The 24170-nt window shown below is 41.8% G+C and overlaps 1 protein-coding gene across 4 annotated transcripts in view; it reads left to right on the plus strand.

Annotated features, from left to right (window-relative positions):
- The window catches only part of Ccap-r (Crustacean cardioactive peptide receptor), a 41832-nt gene that overhangs the window by 15985 nt on the left and 1677 nt on the right, over nt 1-24170 (plus strand). For 2 of the 4 annotated variants that reach the window (XM_076762937.1, XM_076762939.1), the window contains exons 2-6: nt 13507-13642; nt 17700-17897; nt 20058-20152; nt 20852-21120; nt 23868-24048. In XM_076762937.1, the coding sequence (XP_076619052.1) occupies nt 13507-13642; nt 17700-17897; nt 20058-20152; nt 20852-21120; nt 23868-24048 (879 nt within the window). The remainder of the gene's footprint in view (nt 1-13506; nt 13643-17699; nt 17898-20057; nt 20153-20851; nt 21121-23867; nt 24049-24170) is intronic. The other 2 variants (XM_076762938.1, XM_076762940.1) reach the window with 1 other exon arrangement.

Here is a 24170-nt window from a genome sequence, read left to right on the forward strand (position 1 = left end):
GTCTATTTATGGAGAGCAATAAAAGAGATAAAAAATGGGTTCGTTTGAAATACAATGAACTGGATTCTTGGACATCTCGAGTGGAAATATAGAGACCAACGCGTGCTGGACACGCCATTAGTCGTGGACCTGCTTTGATCTCGCCGTTGCTCGGATCGGCTTACAATACGCGATGACAAAGAGATGCGATCGCGATAGTATCTGACAACTCTGTGGATAAAATTCAAATATTCGTTGTAATTGAATTTGATACGAAATTTCAAGTAAAGACGTCCGAAAGTAGAGTTTATTTATTTGAATTCAAAAGTCAAAATATGCGTGACGTTTCGAAAGGCACAAAGTCTGAGAACAGATCTAGATCTTCCGGGAATGTGGTCGTGATATATTTTACATATCCGAGTTATGGTATCTACGTGATCTAGTTAGAATCTATAAAAAGTCTGCACAAACAATGAGAATCTACCGGGAAGATAAAAATTTATTTTCTCGAGAAACTTTGGACGTGAAATGATTACCGAGGACTTTAAAAAGGAAGGTCGTTGACATTTTTACGGGTCTCGATGGCGGTTATATCGAGAGGAGTCAAAATATTGTCATAAACGTGACGCAGGTCGTTCGTGGACAAAGGAACGTAGAGAAACTAAAGCGGTATTGTTAAAAATAGAGAACAGTCTAGGAAAACATAAGGGGGTGAAATTGGAGAAAGAACTAGCCAAGTCTGAGAATTGCTCTCCTAATAGAATAATTTAAGGTCCTCGTGTCTTGGAATATCGTCCAGCACACGAGTCTAGCGACGAAAGTTTCCACCCACGCAAGGACGGGTCAACGGCCGACTTTTCATCTCAATTTCTCCCGATGAGGACGAGCTGGGGGCATTCTCGTCTCATCAGATTTTTCGCGGCAACGAGCGCGACCCTCGACGAAGTACTTACTCCCCGTTAAGGTCGTCGTCGCGAGTATAGTCGATGAAACTTAAATAACAAGCTCTACCGTCGTTCCATTTTCTCTGGCGACGCTCTGGATACTTTTCCCCGTACATTCATCCTTTCGTTTAGATGGAAATTTCACTTTCGCGCAACGGCTGCCGGGGACACGTATCTCGAAAACTTTTCCTCGTAGTCGGCCGTGCCATGGAATAACCGTTAAGCCAGGAATTCTCCGCCGAAAATTCTATGCACGCTGCATTCCGCCAGAATTACCAGAGAATGATGCAAAAGAAATGGCCGGACGACTTCTAAGTGGGCCACGAATTACTGAGGGGGAGGCCACATTATTACACAAGTTCATTTTAAAGGACATTCTCGAGGGGGTTGAAATTACTTTGAGTGGAATGAGACAAATATCTATTGGAATATTAAAAAATTCCCCGAAACCCGGGACTGTTCAATGTAGCCGAGAACGAAGGCTGAAACAATAGACTGAGAATTTCAACGTGGGTGAGCATCGTGCTGCGAAGTTAGAGGAAGTAGCCGAAACTAAGTTAAAGCGTTCTTTACACTGGATCACTGAGCTACCGGAGATTCCGGTTTTTTGCGAAACTTCCTTCAGAATCAACATTTTAGGATTTGGAACAGTTTCTTGCTGGAAAGAAAAACTCATTTCCTAAACGTTTTAAACCCGAAACTGAAAAGACAGATATTTAACAGACTTGGAACAAAATGGTATTTTTATTTTGCAAATAGCATAAGAATGCTGCCATTTACGAGATGTTTGCCCAAGCACTGATGGACGTACGTCTCGTAGACGCATTTTCCGCGATTTCCCTGTAGTCTCGCGTACAATTGAATTTCGTTGGCGGAGAAGACTGTGCAGTTAGAGTGACAGTTCGTTCCCCATAACCGGAGGAAGAACGAGCCTGGAACAACCGGAGCGAAAACGAAAATCGCAGAGGTGCGATACGGTTCTCCCTGTTCGACAATACTTGTCGCGGGTTCTTTGTGATCGACGTTACGTGCACGTCGGGCTTAATTCCGAACTCTCGACGTCTTCCCCGTTATCGCTTTACAAACGACAGAAACGATTCCGATAAGGGCTGGAATACGTATTACGTTGGAGGGGGATGCGAGTCGGGTTCACCTATTCACGGCATCGTAATATAAATCCCGTGCACCGACGAGGAAACTCTCGACAAATGTCTCGCGAAAGTCTGTCGGATCTATTCCCCGCCCTAAACAGTGTATCCGGAACGCGAGTTAAGTAAAACTCCCACGCCCGTGCGAAACCGTGCAATAAAATGCGTCTCGTAGCGAAGGAACAATAACATAGGGGAGAGTCTGCGAGGATCGATTTACTTCGTTCTAGATTGATCCTGTTGTACAAGACGTCCCTCTCAAAGAATGACTGAAAGAGAAACAGGACGACCAAGGGTCCAGGGAATGGTTCGTGTTTAAATCGGTACCGTAGCTTGTGATGCGACTCGCGATACTTTCGAACACTATTTCGGCAATCTCTTTTCTATTCTATCGTGTCGAAGGCAATCTTCCGTGAAAGACAATTGCCCAGAACCGGGGGAGAGAATTCATTGGCCGTTCGAAGGAGGGAAACTTTTCAGTCGGATAGTTTTCTTTATTTTTTACGACGCGTTTCTTTCGGATTAATTGTTGATTTTCTTTTACCGGATACAGTTGTACGATCGCTAACACTTCTGTTTAAAACGAAGGTTACAATGTTGTTTGTTGAGAGATTTTTTAAAACTTTTGAATACTCGTTTCCTATCTACAAGACGTTTTAACGCAGTACGCCCACGCAAATTTCATTTCCTTTTTACGACACTTTTGAACAACTTGTTTGGATTACGCGCGTGGCAAGTTTCTGCGTGGGAGGATGTACCATGACCGAGAGATTCTAGCATGGGCGTCTCATGATTGGACGAAGACTAATCTCGTGCATCTTAAGTTCTCCAAAATACATTTCCTCGAACTACTCTGGGGTGACGGTCACTTTTTCCCCAACGAAGCAACAATTTTTTTTTATCTAAAATGATATAACCGGATGGATACTGACGCCGTGCGGCGCGTATAGTTTCGTTGTCTACAAAAATTGAGTGCATTCGACAACGTAATTATCGCGAGGGACGCGGAACCGTTCGAGGAGCAGAAAGGTTGCGATAATAAATTTTCAAGTGACTTTTATGAGGCGCGGTTCAGAGTTTCTGTAATTCTCAATCGATCGTAATAATTCCTCCACATTGCGTATCGCGTCATGAAACGCATGGAAATTATTTCCGTATCGTGCAAAGGTTACGGACATCAATAACTGTGAATAGGGCAATTAATGAAACGAGATATATTTGAGTTTGTTTCAGAGTCCTCGTCTATGGCTCATTATTTGTTTCATTCGCCATCCTGGACACGCTACATTTGTGCAGGATATTATTAATAGATAACAATTCGTTTTTAACTCAGGAATTTTAGTATTTTCAAACGAAAAAATTCTTTCCGCGAAGGGGGAAAAAAGAAACAGGCCCTTGACGCGACTTGAAAAGATTAAAAGATTTCGAATCGGTCCACTGGACGTGACAAGCACTATCGACTGATCGGATAAAGAACAGCGGACGTTATCCACGAGTACATACTTTTGTCGGTGGACCACGATAACGAAACATCGTGCAACAACAATTTTTATCGCGCTCGCCTCTATGTTACATCGTATAACACAAATTACGAGAGGGACGTTACAAAGACCCGATCGTCGATCCCGGCGAAGAGTTTGTCGCTGGTAAAGTGTCTTCATTTAACGAACAATTTATCGCGAGTCTTTACGGTTGGAAGATGATAGCCTATCTCGTTAACAAGCATTTTCTTGATGTTCCAAGCCAGCATGAAGCATGCCTCGAGTGCATTAACGCAAAACCTTGTATCTCGTTAACGACGCGGCAAAAAGATTCGTTTGCCCAAAACTGCAACATTCCATACCGCGAAACCTGTGCTGTATCGTCACTGTAAACAACTCACTGGCTCCCGAAACGATTCAACGTCTCGTTACTTTGAGAAAAATAAAAAGAACTTAACGGTACGATCGCTTGATTAAATATTTAAAAAAATTGTGGTCAACGATGACCAGAATTTTACTCGAATAATATAGCTGACTCGCAAATTTATTCCTGACGTTTATTCTAACGAACAGTTCAATTTTTACTATAAATAACAAGATGTCCATTCGTTAATTGCGAAACAACTTGTACAAAAGGACTCTGCTTTTCATCGGATTATAATCCATCGTGCTTTGAAATTGCACGAAAAAGATACCAACGACTCGTTGCGATATAAATAAACTGTAACATTTTTCACCATGACTCCTGTTAGTTCTCTGCATTTTAATTTATCTATCTTTACTGGCTGGCGACATCAACCGGTAGGCGAAAAAGAAAAAAGTAATAAAACGCGTTTGCAAGCTAAATGAAATATCCGATATCGTTATAGGGTAACATAAAAGAGAGCCGATGTTCAAAAGATGTTCCGCACCTGTACCCCTAAACGTGTATCCTATCTTGTTAATTAAAGGAGGTTCCGTTCCCCGGGGGAGCATTGAATTTCTTATACTGATTTTAAAAAGTTCGCGAATCTCTACCTGCAAATGAGTATGAAATACTATATTGCAAATGTTAAGACTATGATGAACATCCTATGCAAGGCTCCGAACAAAATTTCAATAAATCGCGTAAATCGTTTCCCGATAATCGCTCTTCCCGACAATACATTTTCATAGGATCTAGATTTCCGGTGATCGACGTCACACCGTATTGGCAACGATTGAACTGCAATTTGCAGCGAGGTAATTCGAAAGGAAGTCTCCGCGCGGAGCAGCGAGTTCCAACTTCCGGGAGTTGTCGTTAACCGTCGAGAAGGAAATTAATGATAACTCGCGATCACGTGTAACAGATTTTTACGGTTATACATCGCGCCTGTTCGCGGTGGATTAAGTGGGCTAATGTCGTCTCTAAACCACGGCCAGACTTTCTTTTAACGTCGTGCCGCATCGCCGCGAAACGAGACACTAAATCAGCGTCCGTGTATTTTTTCTCTTTACGAACCGCGAAATTACAGGGTAATAGAAACGACCGCGTTATAAACCATTCAGAACCACGAAATCGCTACGTCTTTCGCGAGTCGTCCCGTGTTGGATAACGAAGCGATCCCGTTTAAAGGACAATTTGTCTTCGACGTCGTTCCTACTAATCATCGTCCGCTATTTTAAATACAGAGGCGAAAATACCGCGACTCGCAAGAGTTTACAAGAGTAGAGGCAGTGTAAGCAGTAAAGAAACAAACAAATTTAGAGAGAACAAAACGCAAAAGGTGTTGCGGTTTTTCAAAGGACATACGACCGAGTTTACGCTGCAGCCGACGAGGAACGGCGCCATTTTTGAGATCGTAATTCACACTTTAATTTGTACGTGTTTGCTGCAGACTCGAGGACTGCTGGAAAATATCAGTTAACTGTTTCTCAGGGAAAACCGTGTGGCTGTGTTCCTCTCGATGGCACTTGACGTTTCGTAAGCCCCGCGGCACCACGGAAGGACAGAATTTATGGGCCAGTTTCCAAGCACAAAGAGGTCGTTCGCAAATTACGACGCGTGGATACACCCGATTTTGAAACTCGTTGTCACGCTCGAAATCCACCCCTGACAAATTGCGACGCAGATTCCGACACATTGAAACAAACCGTGACTATGGAAGAAGCAATAAAAAATGTTCCTTCATCCTATTTAAATAAAAAGAAATGTTTAGATTCCCGAATTGGTGTCGGTATTCGTTAAGGTATGGGAGTGCAAAAAACTGGAAGCGACCTTGGAAACTGGAGAAAAAAAAATTGACTATAATCATCTTAAATCTCTCGTTGAGAAGATCTGTTCATCGGCCCGAACAGCAGAATGATCTAAACTGATCGGGTTCTGCGGTCCACCCTGTATTTAAAAAGCTATTACGCGGTTGCTTAATAACTGGCCTGGTTGCCTCCATTAGCGATTATGGCTCGGTAACGCGTCACGGAGTGCTTTCTATCAATTTTTCTGCATACGAGACGAGTAACGACTTTCGTATTTTACGAATGTGATGCGTCAGTGGTTTTAATGATAAACCGCGGTTTCCTTGAAGCTGTTCCTTCATAATCGACCATACATTATCGATGGGATTAGCATGAGGGGACCGAAACGAGCCATCCGACGTAACGATACAGTTTCTCGTTTTCCATTCGAGTCAGATCCTTCGATCTTTGGGGTCGTTATCTCCCGGAAGCATCCACGTGTCCCTATTCTGATCGAACCAATGTTTAATAAATGTAAGAAACTCTTTCTTTAGTGAAAGTGTAAACAATTTCCATCCCTGAAAACGTTTTGATGCGAACAGTAATTTTTACATTATTTGAGGTGATCGATTTAAGCGATTGACCCCCTAGGTTTAGATTATGACCTTTCCTCTGCCCTATGGGTAGTATTCCACAAACACGGCGTTCTTGCGTTACAGACTAAATCGCGATCGAGTTTCGCGCAGTAGCGTGGGCCAGCGTTTCTGTTTTGGTTTCTGGAGTGTATTGGGTATCGCGTGATTTCCAGTCACGCGCGTATAATAATCGACCTGTTATCGGAGCGGAAACCAGCTCGCGCGCACGAAGCATGTAAACTAATGAATCGTCAATGGATACAGTCGAACGCATAGCGCAGAGTAACCGGGAACACGATCGTGACAAGTATTAATTTTCACCCTTTTCAACTCTCTTCAACAGCGTTGAAGTTTTCGGCTTTCAAAGCATGGAGCCGATTGAATTTTGTGTAAAAAAACACGGAAAAATATTTAACGTCGTTACGATGTACAAACTACATCACTATGTTATGATTAAAATACGAAATCGTACTGCAATCACTGCCCAATTGCGACGTAACCATAATCGTAAATCTTTAAGAAGCATAATGATTGTTTGATTATCGTTTGATTACCACGCGATTACCGTGCAATTACATACAATCATATCACTGCAAATGTAATCAGAGTTCATTTTGACCAACTCTGATTAAAGTACCGCAACGGATTCAGGTACGTGGCTGTGCTATAATATTTGCGGTAACGTTCACCGAAGGTTGTGGTACGTCGTTTGAAAATTGAACGCGGTCGTCGTCGGTTGGAAAATCAAAAACACGCGCGCGTGCACACGTGATCCGTATTTTCTCTATAAACTTTGGTCCGATAAGATCATCGTGATTATTATTAGTTTCCCCTAGTTAAAATTAATTTTACCCAGAAACGGATTTCAACGAGCGTGATCACTAGAACTAGGTGGAACTAATATTAATCCTACGATTTTAACGGGATATTATTTGTTCCAGCTAGCTCTGACTAGTTAGGAGACGTTAACAGGAGAACAGATGATACCTCGCTATCGTCAATGTATACAAACACCGCGAGAAGTAGAATTAACGAGTAATAGACAGACACACTTGCCAAGTCGTATTCCATTTTACGATGATTCGTTTTACGACCATCTCCACTTACGACACTTTTCAATTACGCTTTATGCTTCGTTCTTACAACACGCGATCCCCATTTAACTATCTTGAAAGGTAAAAAATAGTTTAAGCGCCCTAAAAAACATTAACGATATAGCGAAAATAGTATCGTGGGAAAGAAAAAATTTCGAAAGGAATTCCGCCCCTGGCTCGACTAAAAATCCGGAATGTAGAAAAAGAATGCGTTTCGAATTTTGCTCTTATTGTTAGCGCGTGACGTGCGTGGAACAGGATAGCGTTGCTCCGCCATAGAAGCACGAAATCCAAATAGTTAATCGAAAGCATAAAATTGCATCAGCCTACGTGCAGGCAATACCGCGCGGAAAAAACATGGATTTTCTCGGCGTCCTTGGTACGACCGTCTGGAAATAGTTACGCGTCAAGTTTCTCTGTCACAGAGGACGAACACACGATGACGTTGGAATCGTAAATTCGGTGCTAAACGAAGGGAAAAAAGGCGGAAGGCCAATGTGGCAGTTACGCGGGGACCTTGGTTTCCGTCGACTCGGCGATATCTTCTCGCCGATGGCAATTTGCCGTTCGAGAAGAAGTACCGGGACCGAGCCAGTCCTCCATTCTGGCCCCCTCAACCCCGAACGGTGTAATCCATGGATCAGAAACGTACCGGAGAAATCTCCCTTCGGCGAATGTATTCCCGAAAAATTCACCAAATCGAATAACGTGGGCAGATTATTGCCCCGCGGATCGAACTTCCCCACTTCCGATATTTGATTCATCCTCCAGGACCAAATCCTCGGATTGTTTCGACCGTGCATCGAGTGACGCTCTTTCCTCGTCGGAGAGGCTATCCATTATTTATGTGTTATGAAAGGATCTCGTTCCTGAATCATCGGCGTTTTACGCTTAAGGATAAAAACTTCGAAGATAAGTAGATAAACTTGAAATAATGCCATTGTCTCTTGAACACGGCCATCGACGACCCAATAAATAAAAAACAACAAAGCTCGAAAGTATTGTCTCCGAATCGCGTACAGACTCGCGTTGAATGTATTCCCAGTATCTAATTCACCGAATTGGTTTTACAATCTCCGGTCCCGTTTCTTCTCCGTGCGGCGTCAAAGTTTATTCCGGAACGAAAAATCGCGCCACGACCGCGTCTCCGGGGGGACACCTATTTCAACCTTGGATTACCGTGTCCTCCAGCGATCCGGCTTCATTTCTGCGACGAAATTAAACAGAAGCAGCTGGGAGTTACGTAAACCAACATGGCGTCATTTCTGGGCTCCATAAAAGATCCGAGCGCCGTGTAAGGTGAAAAGCTGACGCGACCACTCGAGAGTCTCCACTTGTGAAAGGCGTGGATATCGTTGCACGCACAACTTTTCCTCAGCCAATTGGCTCGCGCATAAAATACCATTCGGCCATTCTGTTCGAGAAACGTTCCTATTATCGAGCGTTGCCCAAGCGTTCCAATATTTGTTAATGCTGCCTCTTAAGTGGCTTTCAATTGGCCGCGTTGTTCCACTGATTATTTTAACAGCACGGATTTCACCGCCTTCTATTTCGACCAGACTTCGCCGAGTAACCTGCCACGATGGTTTGTAAACATACTGGTCCCATAATCCTAGACTTCTGCGCGAAAAATTGGAAATTTGTCTGGGCGTCTGATTATTTATAGTACAATCTACTTGCTGTACCCACGCCAGGATTTATAAGGAGATTATACTATGATCGATCAGACCCCTAGTCTGACGTTTCATCTCTGCACTGTACACTCGCATATACGTGCATAAAAAATTTGCTATGAATAGTCAAACTGTACTCGGTGTATTCTGGAACTTGTTTTATCGAATTTCATAACTTTTTGAAAAGTTTAATTAATCGCGCTTCAATTTGTGGCTCGCTAATAAAAAGCGAGTAAAAGGATTTCACAAAGTAGCCTGCAACGAGAGTTCATAAACGTTCCGGACTTTAAATCCTAAACGACCAAGTATTTTGCGAGCCAACTGGCCACGCTCCGCAGCTTTTACGCTCGTTCCTATTTTTTTTTCTTTTAACGTGGAACTTTTGTATCCGGTCGTCCAAAAGGTTGCCGACCCAGGGTGCAGATCAGTGTTTCTCAACATTTTTTTGCTCGTAACCCTCTTCTGGACTGAAGTTCGTTGATAAATTTATTTTATATTCCTTTCTTTATAAATATCTCGAGTACCATTATTATTATTGGTCGACAATCTGCCACGAAGTAACGATTAGCACACGACTACGGTGACCAATCCATGGAAAGCCTACTAGGTACATTTACGACTATCTGGGCACTAAGCTGGTCCATCAACATTGCATGGACCGGGCGGATTAACCCCCGAATGGCAATGAGAATTCGATATTAGCACGAATCACAAATTCCTACTTCCAGTGGAAAATAATTCGATCGACCCACACACGGATATATCAATTTCCATATCGAACGATTTACCATCGTAATTCCTTTAAAAAAAAGTATCGAGGGAGAGGATGAAACTAACGAATCGTCCCGATAGATACCGAATGTAAAATAAGAGGTATAATATTTCTGATTAAAGATTTATTCCCGTAATAAAATTCCAATGTCATTATAGCGTTGTCTCGAGCATGGTCGCGACGATATTTGCAAATCGTCGTAAAATTGAACCGTCGAACGAACATATAAATTGGTTCGTTAGTCCGAGAGTCGCATTGATATGCATTACTGAATCCTATACGGACAATCTAATCATATGGCGAATCGCAATACGAAAGATAGTCACGCCATTCCCACCGGATATAAACTCGTCAATTGTTCATCAATGGCGCATCAAGTACATCGAGTCCCATTAGCCGTTCTTTTCTAACGTGTTTCAATACGATCTCTCGGTCAGGGAACCAATTATCCGCGGCTTTGGTTTTCAAGCTACTAAAAGCGATCCGTGCTGCCTTTTAATCGCAAACCGTGAAAAAAAACGACCGAATCGGCTTCTCGCAATTAGAGTCGCGAGCGATTCAAACAAGACCACCGCGAACCGAAAAATCAACGCAAACATTTCGGCCGTGATTGGTCAATTACTTCTCCATACTTCAACTCCAATAACAGGGTACATAACTAACAGGCCAACTAAAGCTTACTTAGTTAATTAAACGCGGCTGTATCGACACGTGCAACGAACGCGAGTCGATTTCCAATCGAGGCTGATTTACGATTCATAATCGACACAGAGCGTGACGTATTAGTGAAATAACGGTGTCTCATTAATCAGACTCGGTACATTGGCAAACCAAGTAAATTGATTTCGACCAGATACTCGTGCAAAAGTACATGATCTGGGTATTTCCTGGTGTCGATTCAATTCACGCCGGATATTTAGCGGTTTCCTTGCTTCATCGTTACGATGCGATCTATAGACCTTTCTTCTCGACTGTGTACATTGGAACTGGAGTCCTCGTTGATCTTAATTTTTCCTGAAAATTTGGTTATACTAGTCTTTCGTTTCAGTGAGGTCGAATCGGGGAGGAATAAATTCCTCAGAAAAATCGGGAACCTCCAAAGAATCTCTGTCGTATGTTCGACTAGCCAAAACATTGAAACAGAGGAGTAATGTAACCAAATTTACGAGAACGGTAGAAGATGAATTCTGAATACGCCGAATAAGGGCAGACAGTCGAAAAGAAAGAAATACATCATAAACCATGTCGCAATGATAAAAGGAAAAAACCACTAGGGATCCAGAAAGTATGAGTTTAGGGTGGGTTGACAGAATAGGTCGAGGAGAAAATAAAAGACGCGAACGTGGAAAAGCATAAGTAAATATGTTGTGCAGATGGTCTCTGTTGCCTTATTTAGAGGTTCCTTGCTTCAAAATCTCCCGTTTGCTTGTTTAATTCATCTAATCTGCAGTACAAATAATTCTTTGACTACCAAATTTCAATTTTCCGGTTTCTATGCGCTAGTCTACTATTCTGACATATTCGATCGATATACGGTTTCGAAATCCAAAAAATTTCATCTTTGAAAAAAAGCAGCTTTAATCCATTATACTAGATTTTTGGATATATGAAACGACCAGTTTGAAACTGGCTGCTAATTGGGGATTTCAGTAGTACGCAGTAAACCCTCTTCTTTTTTTGAAAATCCATGCTTAAGCTACTTTTCGATCCTCGATTCCGAGCGATATCGGTCAAACTGTTATCAGGCATTACTTTAGCCCGGAAGTCAGTTTTAAATCCACGTACCAATATTCGTATTCAAATCTTTCAAAAACTCGTAGGATAACATTCGACGAATATCCACTCGTGAAATCTCCAAATTTAACGCGGTGATGAAATTCAATTTACAATCTAATAGCAAATGATGGTGGAGAGATGCTTCGAACTTCCAATGCCTGATAATTGTTTACAATGGAACAGCAACATTTCGATCGACGTAAATTTATCGATAATTGGAACGTTTGCCTTACATTTAAATAAGTAAATACGAAATCGTTACTCGAGAATGGCGGCACGGAAGCGGCGTGTGCTTCGGTGTAATTGCTTTAGTTTCGGTAACGAGACCGGAACGCGTATCTCCGAACGACCAGATTGGTTTAAATCGTGAATAGTCGGGGGTTGTATCACGCCGGTTATACGATACAACCGCCATAAGTGCGTGGTCGGTTGTTGCAGGTGGTTCCCTGCGAGATCCGCAACAATAAATTTCAGTCTTAACGATCCCCACCCACTTTGCAACGGGATTCCAACATTGGGCGTGTATCGAAATGGAAACTAATGATCTACCATTGAATTCGGAAGACCGGGTCGACGACTTTCGAGACTGCACAGGACGGATCGTGCGTCGTCCTACCATCGATTTTCCATAAATGACCGACGCCGTCAAATCCGGTGGAAATACCATTCGACCGGATTGCGGCCACCAAAACTTCTCCTATTTTGCGGTTGACAGGCTTCACGATTTACGCGCCAATGTCTACCGCGTCTGCCTTCGAGAACCTTTAATAAAGCCTTTGTCGCGATATTCCCAACGCAAAACGCTTTCTGACGCTTCAATGGCTTACAATCTCGTTTTCGCGATTCGGATCACCGACTCCGATTTCTTCCCTTTGTTCGAACGCTCCAAAGTTTCTACTTGTAAATTACAGAACCTTCCATTAATTTTAATTCTTCACGTAGAACAAAAATGGCCCACGAAAAATGATGGTAGTTTTACTTTATTTAAAGTCTTTATCGAAGAAACCATTATACGTCAGTGCTATAAAATATAGTACCCAGAAACGCGTCCGTCCAATAATCACTATTTCTACTTGCGTCCAAGTCCAAGTAGTAAAATTTTATTCTCTGCATTCGATTTGCTTGCTCGCGTAAAATCAACCCCTTCTCGATTGCACCGTCGATACTGCGAGAGCCTGTATATTCTTCACAAAATGTCACAAGTCTTTTAAATCTTGATTAGTTTGCCAAGAAATCTAAAATTAGAGATTATGCTGAAACACGGGAGAGGCAACTTTATTAGCGTATTTCCATATCCGTGACCGCCAAGGATAATCGAACGTTCCATATTTACGAAAGCATCCTGACCATGTGTACGACCCCCCAAGTAACGTTTCAACGGTAACCGATACTTTTCTATCGTGCATTATTTTCGCAACGTGAGCACAGTCGCTGAATCTAAATTCGATTCCGCGGCGTTTCCTGTGTGTTCTCCGGGCTCTTTACAAATTGCTCGTTTGCTCGCTTTAATAACCCTGTCACGAAGGGAATTTCTCGCAGAACTCTTGTTCTAGATCTCCCAGGAAAGAACGGGCACCATTAACGAGCGCCGATCGAGCGCGACGGATCTTCGCCCGCTTATTCGTGACTTGTAATTATCCCGCTAATAAATACACTGGGTCCGATAAGCGTTGATTTACGAGAACGCCTCGCGAGCCAAGAAAGAATATTATACGACGAGTCCTCCACTTAGGATGGCTTTATATTTTCACTTCCATTCCGATCCATCAAATTCATGATCAATTTACGTTTGTTCGTTTCTTTTGTTACAGACGGAACAATTCACGGTTTTGTGGTTGCTGTTCGTTATGATAGTCGTGGGTAATATCGCGGTGCTGTTTGGTCTCTTATGGGGAAAGCGACGAAAAACGCGGATGGACTTTTTCATCAAGCAACTGGCACTCGCAGGTAAGTCCATCCATTTATTTATTATTAAGAAATTGCAACGCTGTTAACGATAGTTACGAAACTTTTGCTCTTTGTTGAATTATGGCTTCGATTAACGATGTAGCGCAAGTATCGCGTGTCCTGATCTATCGGGTACACAATGCTCCTGTCTGAGAACTCGGACGAAGAACTTCGAGTCGAGATTGATCGCCGAACTTCTTCTCGCGAAGATAGCGCCTAAACGCTCGAAAGAAGGTCAGATAAATATGATGCACGAGGCACAAAATATCCTAGTCCTGAGAAACCCAGATATGGTCTCGTTAAATTATTAATCCATGCAAAACACGACTCTTTGGTCAGTTTGCCTCCGAGCATCCCATTAGTGCTCTTATTCTCTCATTTATTCAGACTATTTACAGTACGATGGTTTCACTTCCAGACGAGTAATCTCCTCTTTATAATACTCAATTAGAAAAACAAAATCCTGCAACGGTGAAAATTCTCTTTTCCGCTTATTATCTGAATGCATTAACGTAGAAGCAACTATCCGTTTTGAAACTCGTGCGTTTCCAGATTGGATCTGCGTTTCAATTAAATAGTGTCACGTTTAACTAGCTCGTAAAATTGTTCGACGATTCGCTGAAGATGTTATCGCGGATTTAGTTTATACACGATCCTATCGAGTACCGTATTTATGCGACACGTCGTAAACGGACTCCTAGAAAACATGGAAACAAAGACGAGGTTATGTCAGCGGGTGAGAACAATACGCGCGTAAAGTAAGATCGTAGTAAGATGTCAAACGTGTCGTAAAGTGACGAAGGTTACTTTTGACTCGCGTAACTTCGCCGTCGAAGTTCCTCAAAGGCTGTCGTCTCGAGCACAGGTTCACAGGAATATTGCTTCCAATGGCGACTTCGTCGAATGCACCATAGTTGGAGTATGTTTAACGAAGTGCTGCATTAACGATCGACCGAATATAATTATTCTGGAGATGGACGAAAGTCGAGTTATGGAGCCGTAAAGATTTATAAGTGTCAAGACGACATAGTTGAAATTGAACATTATTCTAGTTAAATAATAGGAGACGGCACGAAACCAACGATGGAGTTTAAAAAGGGCTTCTAAAAATTTATTTGTAGATCTTTTAATAAGTTTGTAAATTTGTTCGAATGAAAAACTAGAATTCTATAGGAAATAATATTCTCGTAGACTTTTTTGTCGGAAACCTTTCCCCGCGGAATGAAAAAGCATAGTCTTGTCGAGCTAATGAAGTATATTTAATGTTGTCGGCGACCTCGATTTTCACCACCTTCAAGATACTAGCTTTATAAAAGAAATTACGAAAGGAAATATAAAAGTATGAAAATACAGAAAGAGAATAAAAATGTAATTATAATATTTCAAGCGTTAATTAACGTATCTGCATAAAAGAACAAGTTTCCAAATATTAGCACAGAAATTAAGCATGAATAGCAAAGTTATACGATAAATAATCGTTGTAATGTAATATTCGGTGTTCGAATAATGGCGGAAGTAACTGTACGCTGACGTTTATCAGCTACTCTTACTTTGATTGCTCTTCACTCTTTTGTAAACCTTTCTCTTTGTTCCCTTTCAGTTTGTTTGTCTCGTATTGTATTTCCTGTGGCATCCTTCCGAAGCACATCCATTGTGCGTGCCGAGAAACCTTGCTTGCTAGCAGAAGCCGAGACAAAGACGCGGTCGTAACTTCGAAATTGTCTTCGTTTATTCTACTCGAAACGCCCAGCGTCCGCTGTCACGTCGTTCAACCCACAATTAAAATCACCCACCTTCGCAAATATGGAAGTAATTGTACGGTGGTGTAATAATTGCTACTATCGACCAAGTATTACACAAATGTTCCAATTTCCAAGTTTCAATTCTGCTCTCGTTCGCGTTCTAACATTCCAATCTTACCCGTTTATTAGAGTCTGACAAACTATTCTGAACGTTGACGAATACAGTTAAATGTTTGATAATTTTTAATAATGCGAATGATGAAAGAACCAAAACGCGAACGTATATTTTTGGTCCAACGTTGTGTACGTGTCCATCATGTTGTATAACTATGATCTACGAGTCAAAACAAGGGAAAAGTGAAGGCAAACACACGTTCGAAAGCGTTTTCCCTCGTTTGGCCTTATTTTCTCCAAGCACGTCGTATTGATTTCCCAGATGATGCTCGGAGGAAAGCTGTTTGCAAGTGCAAAAACGCGCCAAAATATAAGCGTTATTTTACAAGCCGTGTGAAATCGACGAACGTAAACCCGGTTGTCCATCCGATGACAATGGCCTCTCCGGTACTCGTAAAAGCTATAACAACGACGCGTAAACGTGGTCGTGTATCGGAAAACGAGTATCGTGGCACGAGTTCCTGGTTTTCGCACGAGAAGCGGTCGCGTAAGTGAGAACACGTCGTCGCGAAGAGGAAAAGAGGCCAAAGGTGAAATCGTTCGCGCATTGCTCTCGCTGTTACAGCGACTTCCGCTTTATCGGGTCCGGAGGAGGGCGCGTTTATTGTTTCGCGGATAGCTGATCGAACAGGGAAAACATTCGACGTCCATGATCGCCACGATGGAAAAATATAATAGCTTATTGCATCTTTAAATCGCATCAATAACGCGTACACCGTGAATATTGCAATTAACGTACTCATTAAAATATTCCGTTTAAATAATTATTAAGATTGAAACGATATTGGAGCAACGCGTTGGAAAATGTTATAAATTTAAATCGACGTCCAGCCTAAAATTTCGATTCGTCGCTTGCGAATAAACTTTGCCTAATTTCGCCCTGGTGGGATTCGCGCGATAGTCGATTCGAAATCGAGGAAAGTCAATTGGTTCGGTTGATGTGCACGAAACGAGGAATTTACGCGAGATCGAATTGTCGCTCGTTTCGCGGATTAACGCAATCAACGGCGGTATCGAATGGGGCATTTGCAGTGAAATTAGAAGACGAGGCGGTCGTAATTAAGACACCGAAACGAGCGACCGACAGTCGCCAGAAATCTGTAAAACGTAACGACCCGATCGGTTTCTGCTTTGAAAGAAAAGTGAACAGAGGTCCCGCGGACGCGTCGTAAAATTCAAATTTGCGAACGGTTCGTGAGCGATCGAGAACGATAAATTACACGGAACATAAAGACGTAAAATTTCAATCACCTTTTGAGAACTTACAACGAACTCAAAGAGATCGATTAATTCTTTCATCGATGCCTGTACGGTGACGATCGGTTCCCGTGATCCGCGTTATTATAGGACGATAAGTTCCAATCGAATTTCAATATCGGGGAAAATATACGGCCCGGTGCGCCCTTCGCGAGAGGACCCTTAGGGTGAAATCTTCTCACTCTCAGGGTTTTTTTTTGCTTTATGACGGTCAGAATGGCGCATCCAGGCTCGCAACACTCGATGCGATATCCTATAAACCGCTTTTTTATAGGCCTCCTCTCGTCACGCGGCAAGTCAAACGGCTCGTAAGATATGTGGTCGTTCTTTCACTCGTCGAAAGTCTACAAACATGATATGTTCGTCATATTTTATTTAACGTGTCAACTAGTTCTACGATAGTTTGAACGAATTGTCTTATCTCACAGAATCATTATCCTTCGTGTTATTGCTCGTCGTAATGCTTGTACTTAGAGTACTCGAAAGCAAACTATTCCTTGGAACAACGATACTACGAGCACCATCTCCTAGGAACATTTTTATTCTCGTTAATCTTTATCGACCCTGAGTGACGTTAATGTTATACTTCGACTGTTGTTATTTGTACGATGTTTGAATATTTCAGAAAGAAGTTTTATTCCCAACAGATTACTGTTCTTAAAGAGGAATAAATTCTATTTTTTTGGAACGTCAATGAACTTAATTGCGCCGCGATCCTTACCGCGGAATTCGCGGTTAACGAACGGGTCGCTTTTTCCAGACAGGCCAGCTTAAGTTCCGCGCGTTTATTCATTCGTAAATTAAGTGGATGCCGGGTGGAGGCTGTTTAATAATAGCGTCACGATGAATCATCTCGCCACGTTGCATTGCATATCTTGTTGCAGATTTATTGGTCGGCCTGATATCCGTCCTAACGGATATAATTTGGAGAATGACGGTGACCTGGCACGCGGGCAACGTTGCCTGCAAGCTGATAAGATTCATGCAAGCTGTCGTTACGTATAGTTCCACCTATGTTCTGGTCGCGCTGTCGATTGACAGATACGATGCCATCACCAGACCCATGAACTTCACTGGCAGGTGTAAGTACATCAATTAATCGATTAATCGTGTCGAGCTAATTGACAAAGCGAGGACAAGACCTCTCGATTTAAGCTGTCTTATTTCTTGAAATATAATTTTAGCCTCACCATTCAACAAGTGTGTGTCGTGATTTATATTTTTTTGCAGAACAAGACAGATAGAATATTTTTGTCTTTACCGAAATAAAATTGATCAAAGATCCAGAATGAATTTGCAAACTTTTTCAACGCGCCTAACTAATAATTCGGACTACCCGCCATGAAACGCTGGTGTACGACTATCGTGAAGTAAATAGTTGCTTCGATGGAGCCTGTAAGGCCATAAAGTTGCGATAGAATTACATCGTCCTGCTCAGCGACGCAATTTCTGATTTCAGTATCGGGTAAACGATATCGTGGCTCCACGAACGATCGCGATTTTCCATTTTCCGCCGCGAACGAAGCTCAGGGGAATCGTGTTCGTAATATCTAGGGGGTGATCGTCATCGTTATCTTCGATTGGTTCGCAAGCGCATTAAGGGATTGGCGGTGTACGTCGTCCGGAGGAGGACACTCGACTTTTCAACACCATCGAGAGCAAACAGTGATTCAGAAGTCTCGGAGGTTTCCCGTAGATATAGTACTACGGTTTTCCCTTCTTTCGCGTACGTCTACAGCCGCGGTCGTATTTACTGCTAGCCAAGAAATCGCTTCCAGCCGCCGGACTACCGAGATCGTAACGGTTTTATTTTCATTTTATTCCATCGGGCTATAACGTTGCCCCGAGTACAGTAAGAAAGGCCACGGCGGTGACAGGGTAGATCGAAAAGGTAAAAAACCGTAACAAAATAAAACGCGATCCTCATCATCGATGAAAGCTACAAGACTGGCATCAAACATTCATATTATATCTGAAAATGGTAACGAAGAAACGTAGATTTTAATACTATCCACAATTTGTACCGAATGTTCAATAAGACATCGCTGTTTGAGAAAAGAAATTAATTTAAAATGCAATAAAAACATGAATCACGATTCACAGTTTTGTTCCTTCTCGCGGACGTGTTTCCATTGAAAATAATGAAATTTCTGCATTATGAATATTAATAAATCATCGTTTAAAGTAATTAGCTCCGGTCGACATGAATATTAATCACGGACCATTTGAAATCGTTAAAATTCCATTTGTACGAATATTGATCAATTTAGCCCGTGCGATGGAGCAACAATAATTGGTGAATCGGTTCCAGTAATTAACGTAGTTTCACGATGTATATACAGTGTGTATATTCGATACTTTTCAACAAATTTAGCCAATGTTCTACCCTTTTAAAAATTATTCTACGCTTTTCTAGTGCTTCTAGAAACTAATTGAAATATATTGTTCAACAAATTTGTATTTCAAAAGTGCCTACGTCTCGATTATTCTCTTGGTCGGCAGCCAAAATGGCGTTTCCAGAGCGCCGCGACACTGCAGTTAATTATCCGAGCTGATTTAGATATAATCTCGAAGAGCTGTATCAAAGGATGCCGTTTCATAGAAACTCATTAACGCTCACGACGTTAAAGTTTGAATCTACGCAAAATTTTGCCTGTCGCTGACAGAACAGTTTATTTTACACGTTTGAAAAGAGGTACTATACGAGTGACGTTAATGCCGATCTTGTTAATAACAGATAAAAGTGCATCGTTAGGTTCGAGCGACGAACAGCTTCGTAGAAGTTTGTTTATTACAGCGACACGCGTAGTTCTAGTCCCTTTTATTATTTTTCTCCATTACACGACAGCTGTGGCGAAACTTTCACGAACACCACACCTAAGGAAACCCGTGGACGCCGGAAACTTTTGGAATCCACAGACCTACATTTGTTCATTCACCTTGGAGCGCAGTATGCGAACATTCAAGTCGTTTATAAAATTGCTATACCCTTCATCCCCCTCTGAGCAATATCTGTTGAAGTTAAATCGAAATCTTATTCTTATTTGTATTATCGTTCTTCGTTTACTTGCTTTAATTTAGCTTTTCTCTTCTTTATAACTGTTTTGTATTGTATGGGTTATAATATACTCTGAGAAGAACCGTTCATAGATCGCCTAAGTATAAAAACATGATATGCTTGTACAGACTAGGACCTTGTATATACCACGAGCTTTTGCATTTATGTAAATTTTTAATAACAGGGTGGAGAGCCAGAGCTTTGGTGATAGGCGCTTGGACCCTATCAACGCTGTTCAGTGCCCCAATTATTTTCTTGTACGAGGAAAAACTTATACAGGTAGTGAATATCTTATCATGCATCATAATACATTCTGTGGAAAAGCGGATTTTCTTGCGTGTACTATTAAGCCAGTGTATCCCAACCTTTCCTCAATTTTATACCACGTCGACTCCAGTATTTTGTTGGCACAAAACAAAGACTCCCGCTAGCATATACAGAATGGTATTTTAAATTTTTCACTCATCCCTAAAATATTCAAAATTGCCCCCAAAGTTGGAAAACACTGAGCTAAATATCGGAATTTGTCGAAAGTATGTTACAATTTGTTTGCAGCGTGTTCAGCGACGAGTAAAAGTGTGGTAACTCACGTTGACGAATTTATTATACTATTTATTTGCAAATAAACCTCTAACGTTTACTTTTGGACGTGGACGAAAGTAGAGGCGAAGATACACCCACATAATTGCCTACACTTTTTCTCGTCGCTGTAGTTAAAAAGAAGCGACTCGTGTAAACCGAGGGTTGGCAAACTTTTATGATAAACGACCGAATAATAAAAACTTTGGACTCTGCCAGACTACGAGATAATATTGAAAACATTATCTACATACTTACACGTATGTAAAATGATCACAATTTTTTTAGAATAACCTAATGTAATCAAATTACTTTTTGCTCAACTCTGGGATTCGAACGACAAATTCCTCAACCGCGTATTTTCTATACATCGGTCGTATTACGAGCATAATCGGGCAGGATGGTTTGCCAGGGGAAGACGCAATGTTGGATAGAGCTGCCCACCCAGACGCAGTGGAAGATCTACATGAGCCTGGTCAGCTTTACCCTCTTTATAGCCCCAGCGCTGATAATAGGGGGTTGTTATGCTGTGATCGTAGCTACTATATGGTCTCAAGGAGGGGCGCTACGTCAGGGACCTACCAGGGACACCAGAAGAGCGTCCTCGAGAGGACTTATTCCCAGAGCGAAAGTCAAGACGGTCAAGATGACCCTCGTCATAGTATTTGGTGAGTAAACGATCCCAATTACAAGCTTTGCCCGCGATTTCGTTCTACTTGATATTTTACGCGTCCACTTTTAAAGCATACAGCAATAAATAGCTTACCACGCTCGAATCAGAAAGACCCATTAACCGTACAAACGGTTCGATACGAAGGTATAAAAATTTAATGAACGCAAGTAGTTTTAGCTCGGGAATGACCAAAGTTATCCAACGATTGAAACTGCGTTTATCGGAAACAATAAAACGTAACAACGACCCTTCCCGTCCCTGCGATAAGCGAAATTGGTTTTCAAGATCTCTGGTACTTGTACAGATCGCTGGATCGCCATAGCGCGTGAAATCGCTGACCTATGAATCCATATTTTTTTCTTCTGGTAAGGAATTAAACGCGATACGAAGCCAGAAGCGTAGCTCGGATCGTAATAAACGAAAATTACTCGGGGCGTTCAATATTAGCTAATAATGTTAGCAATCGAGTGGAATTATTTGCACAGTAACTAACCTCAGGACGTCCCGGAAGATGACGACGCCAACGATATTTGTCAAACACTCTGTAGAAGCCTCAAGTACTTGACGTTCAAAGGACTATCGTCTTTCCTTTTATTTCACAAGGGAACGGTTCTACGTGTACCAGGAATTGCTTGGTCTAATCAGATTCGGTTCCCGACGATGCCACACGATGGAATTTCTTCCTTTTTTTTTAGCTGACGGAGGCTGTTTCGTTTGAAACGTATCAAAGAACTGAGATCTAACCGAACAACTCTCTCCGGTGCGCTCTTTGAAACAGAGAAAACTAGCAAAATGAATACGTATCATTTCCTTACGAAAGAACGACCACGGATCAATATCTCCTGCTAAGGGAATAATGGAAACGTTATTATATTTTTGGTAAAGAATTTTCTTCTCGAAAGTGCGTTTTTTTTTAAGTAGACGTTAAACTCTATTTTATAAAACAACTATTACATTTCTGGAGCTTTTAAAGAAGTCAACATTTCATCCAAGCAAACCAGAACCCTTGTATCAACACAGATGCAAACGTTGCATTTGCTGTAATAGAAACAAGATGGTCGTTCTACGCGCCCCAAAAGTTTCATAGTTCCCAACCACTCTGTCTATCGTAACAAATGGGTAGCACAGAGCTACTGGCAGCTTGCTATTTCACGATGTTTACGGTAGAAAGTATCGTTTTCCGCCACTGTTACCATTTATCCAATCGCGACGGGAATTAAGTGGTTCGCGTTGCCGAAATATGCGCGCGGTGTGCGGGTTCGACGAACCCTCGAGCACGTCCAACGCCTCTTCCGGAACAACAATAAACGCGTTCATCGATTACGAAGAGAAATCGCACAATGCACTTCGTTCATGTAAGTCATTCCTGAGTTTCTGCGCGTTCCGATCGGTCATTAACCGTCCGCGGAGTCACTTTCCAGACAAGAGATCTTTAAGGAGGCCCGCCATCTCGAGCAGTCTAAAAATAAATAAAGATCGAGAACTTCTTCATAAATAACTACCAAACGAAACGTTTAGATTTTTTTAGAAGTAAGAATGTCCTTTAAGAATATAGTTCAAAGTTCTCTGATAATAGAAAGAGTTTAATTCTCGTAAAGGGTTGATTAATTTGGTAGTAATTCGTCTTTTGTCCGGTCGAGTACCTCCGCAAGGAGGTTGACTACTTCCGGTTATTTCTTCGCCGCCACCGTCGAGAACTAAAGATAAACTTTTACCCGATTCTCCGATGTGTCTTGTTTAATCAGTCGTTTTATAGTACTCCTACTGTCTGCTCAAGGGTGAAATAGTGGGCGGTGCGAGTGCTAAAATTCTTATCGAAACGTTCGCGCGTCGTTTCGATTTAAAGCAAAATCGATCCACGTTCCTCAAGATAAACGTTTACAAAATAGAGAGCGAGTCGTTCGAAGTTTTTTTAAATTAAATAGCGCGCAAGGGTTAATTTACAGAAACAAATTTACGAAAAAGGAAGCAAAGAAACTGCGCGATCTTCCATCGTTACTGGCGGAAATTAATTTACAAGTCCCAACATCACCCAAACGTTTCCGTTCGCGACTTTTTCCATTTTCTCGGAAGCGCCATTTATCCAGATTCGACGGAGACGAAAAAGGGACGGAACGAGGTTTACTTTCAGTTTCCTTCAATTTTTAAGAATGTTTAAAAATTGATGAACACCTACTGTTTGAAATATCTTTATTCGATATGTTCTTCTCGTATCCTTCGGACAGCTTCATAATTTCGTATTCATAAAATTCTCTTTTTTTCCGCGCAAAAAGCTGATGCAAGTGCCGTTTAATGGCTTTCTCGGAATCGAAGCTCTGTCCATTGAGGGAATTTTACAGAGATCAAAGAACGGACGGTTATCCGAAGGAACAAGGTCCATTGAATATGAAGGATAAGGTGGGATCTCAGCTCCGTGATCCTACCTTCTAAAAAGCAAGGATAACGAACCGCTTCTGTCACACGCGTTCTTTGATGGCATTATCTCGTGTAAAAAAAGGTGGAAAAGGAACAAAACTACTTTTGGTACACGCGTTCTTTAATGGCATTCTCCCCGTACGCCTTTCATAAATTTTTACAGGTTTGCGCCTCGTTGTTCCCCAAAAATAAAACAACGTAATACGTCAGGAATGTTCCCTGTTCGTAAAATTACGTCGAAAGTACGAAACTTCTAACTATTTGGTTAAAATATAAAATATCTAATTTTGAAACCGGATTGTTCACATTGTTCTCGAACTGTTTCAGTATTCATTCTCTGTTGGAGCCCGTACATAGTGTTCGACCTCCTCCAGGTGTACGGTTACGTGCCGACGACACAGACCAACATGGCCGTAGCTACTTTCATTCAGAGCTTAACACCCTTGAATTCAGCCGCCAATCCGATTATATACTGTCTCTTCAGCACGTCATTCTGCAAAACTGTGCGGTGAGTATTCAGAACACCGAATATGGACTACTGAGAAAAATTTCGTCGAAAGCTATTACCAGGGACCAAAAATACAAACGATTATTATCTTCGACTCGAGTAAAATGTTTTTAAACTGTTAT

This window comes from Colletes latitarsis, chromosome 3 (assembly GCF_051014445.1).
Source record: "Colletes latitarsis isolate SP2378_abdomen chromosome 3, iyColLati1, whole genome shotgun sequence".
NCBI classification, from domain to species: Eukaryota; Metazoa; Arthropoda; class Insecta; order Hymenoptera; family Colletidae; genus Colletes; species Colletes latitarsis.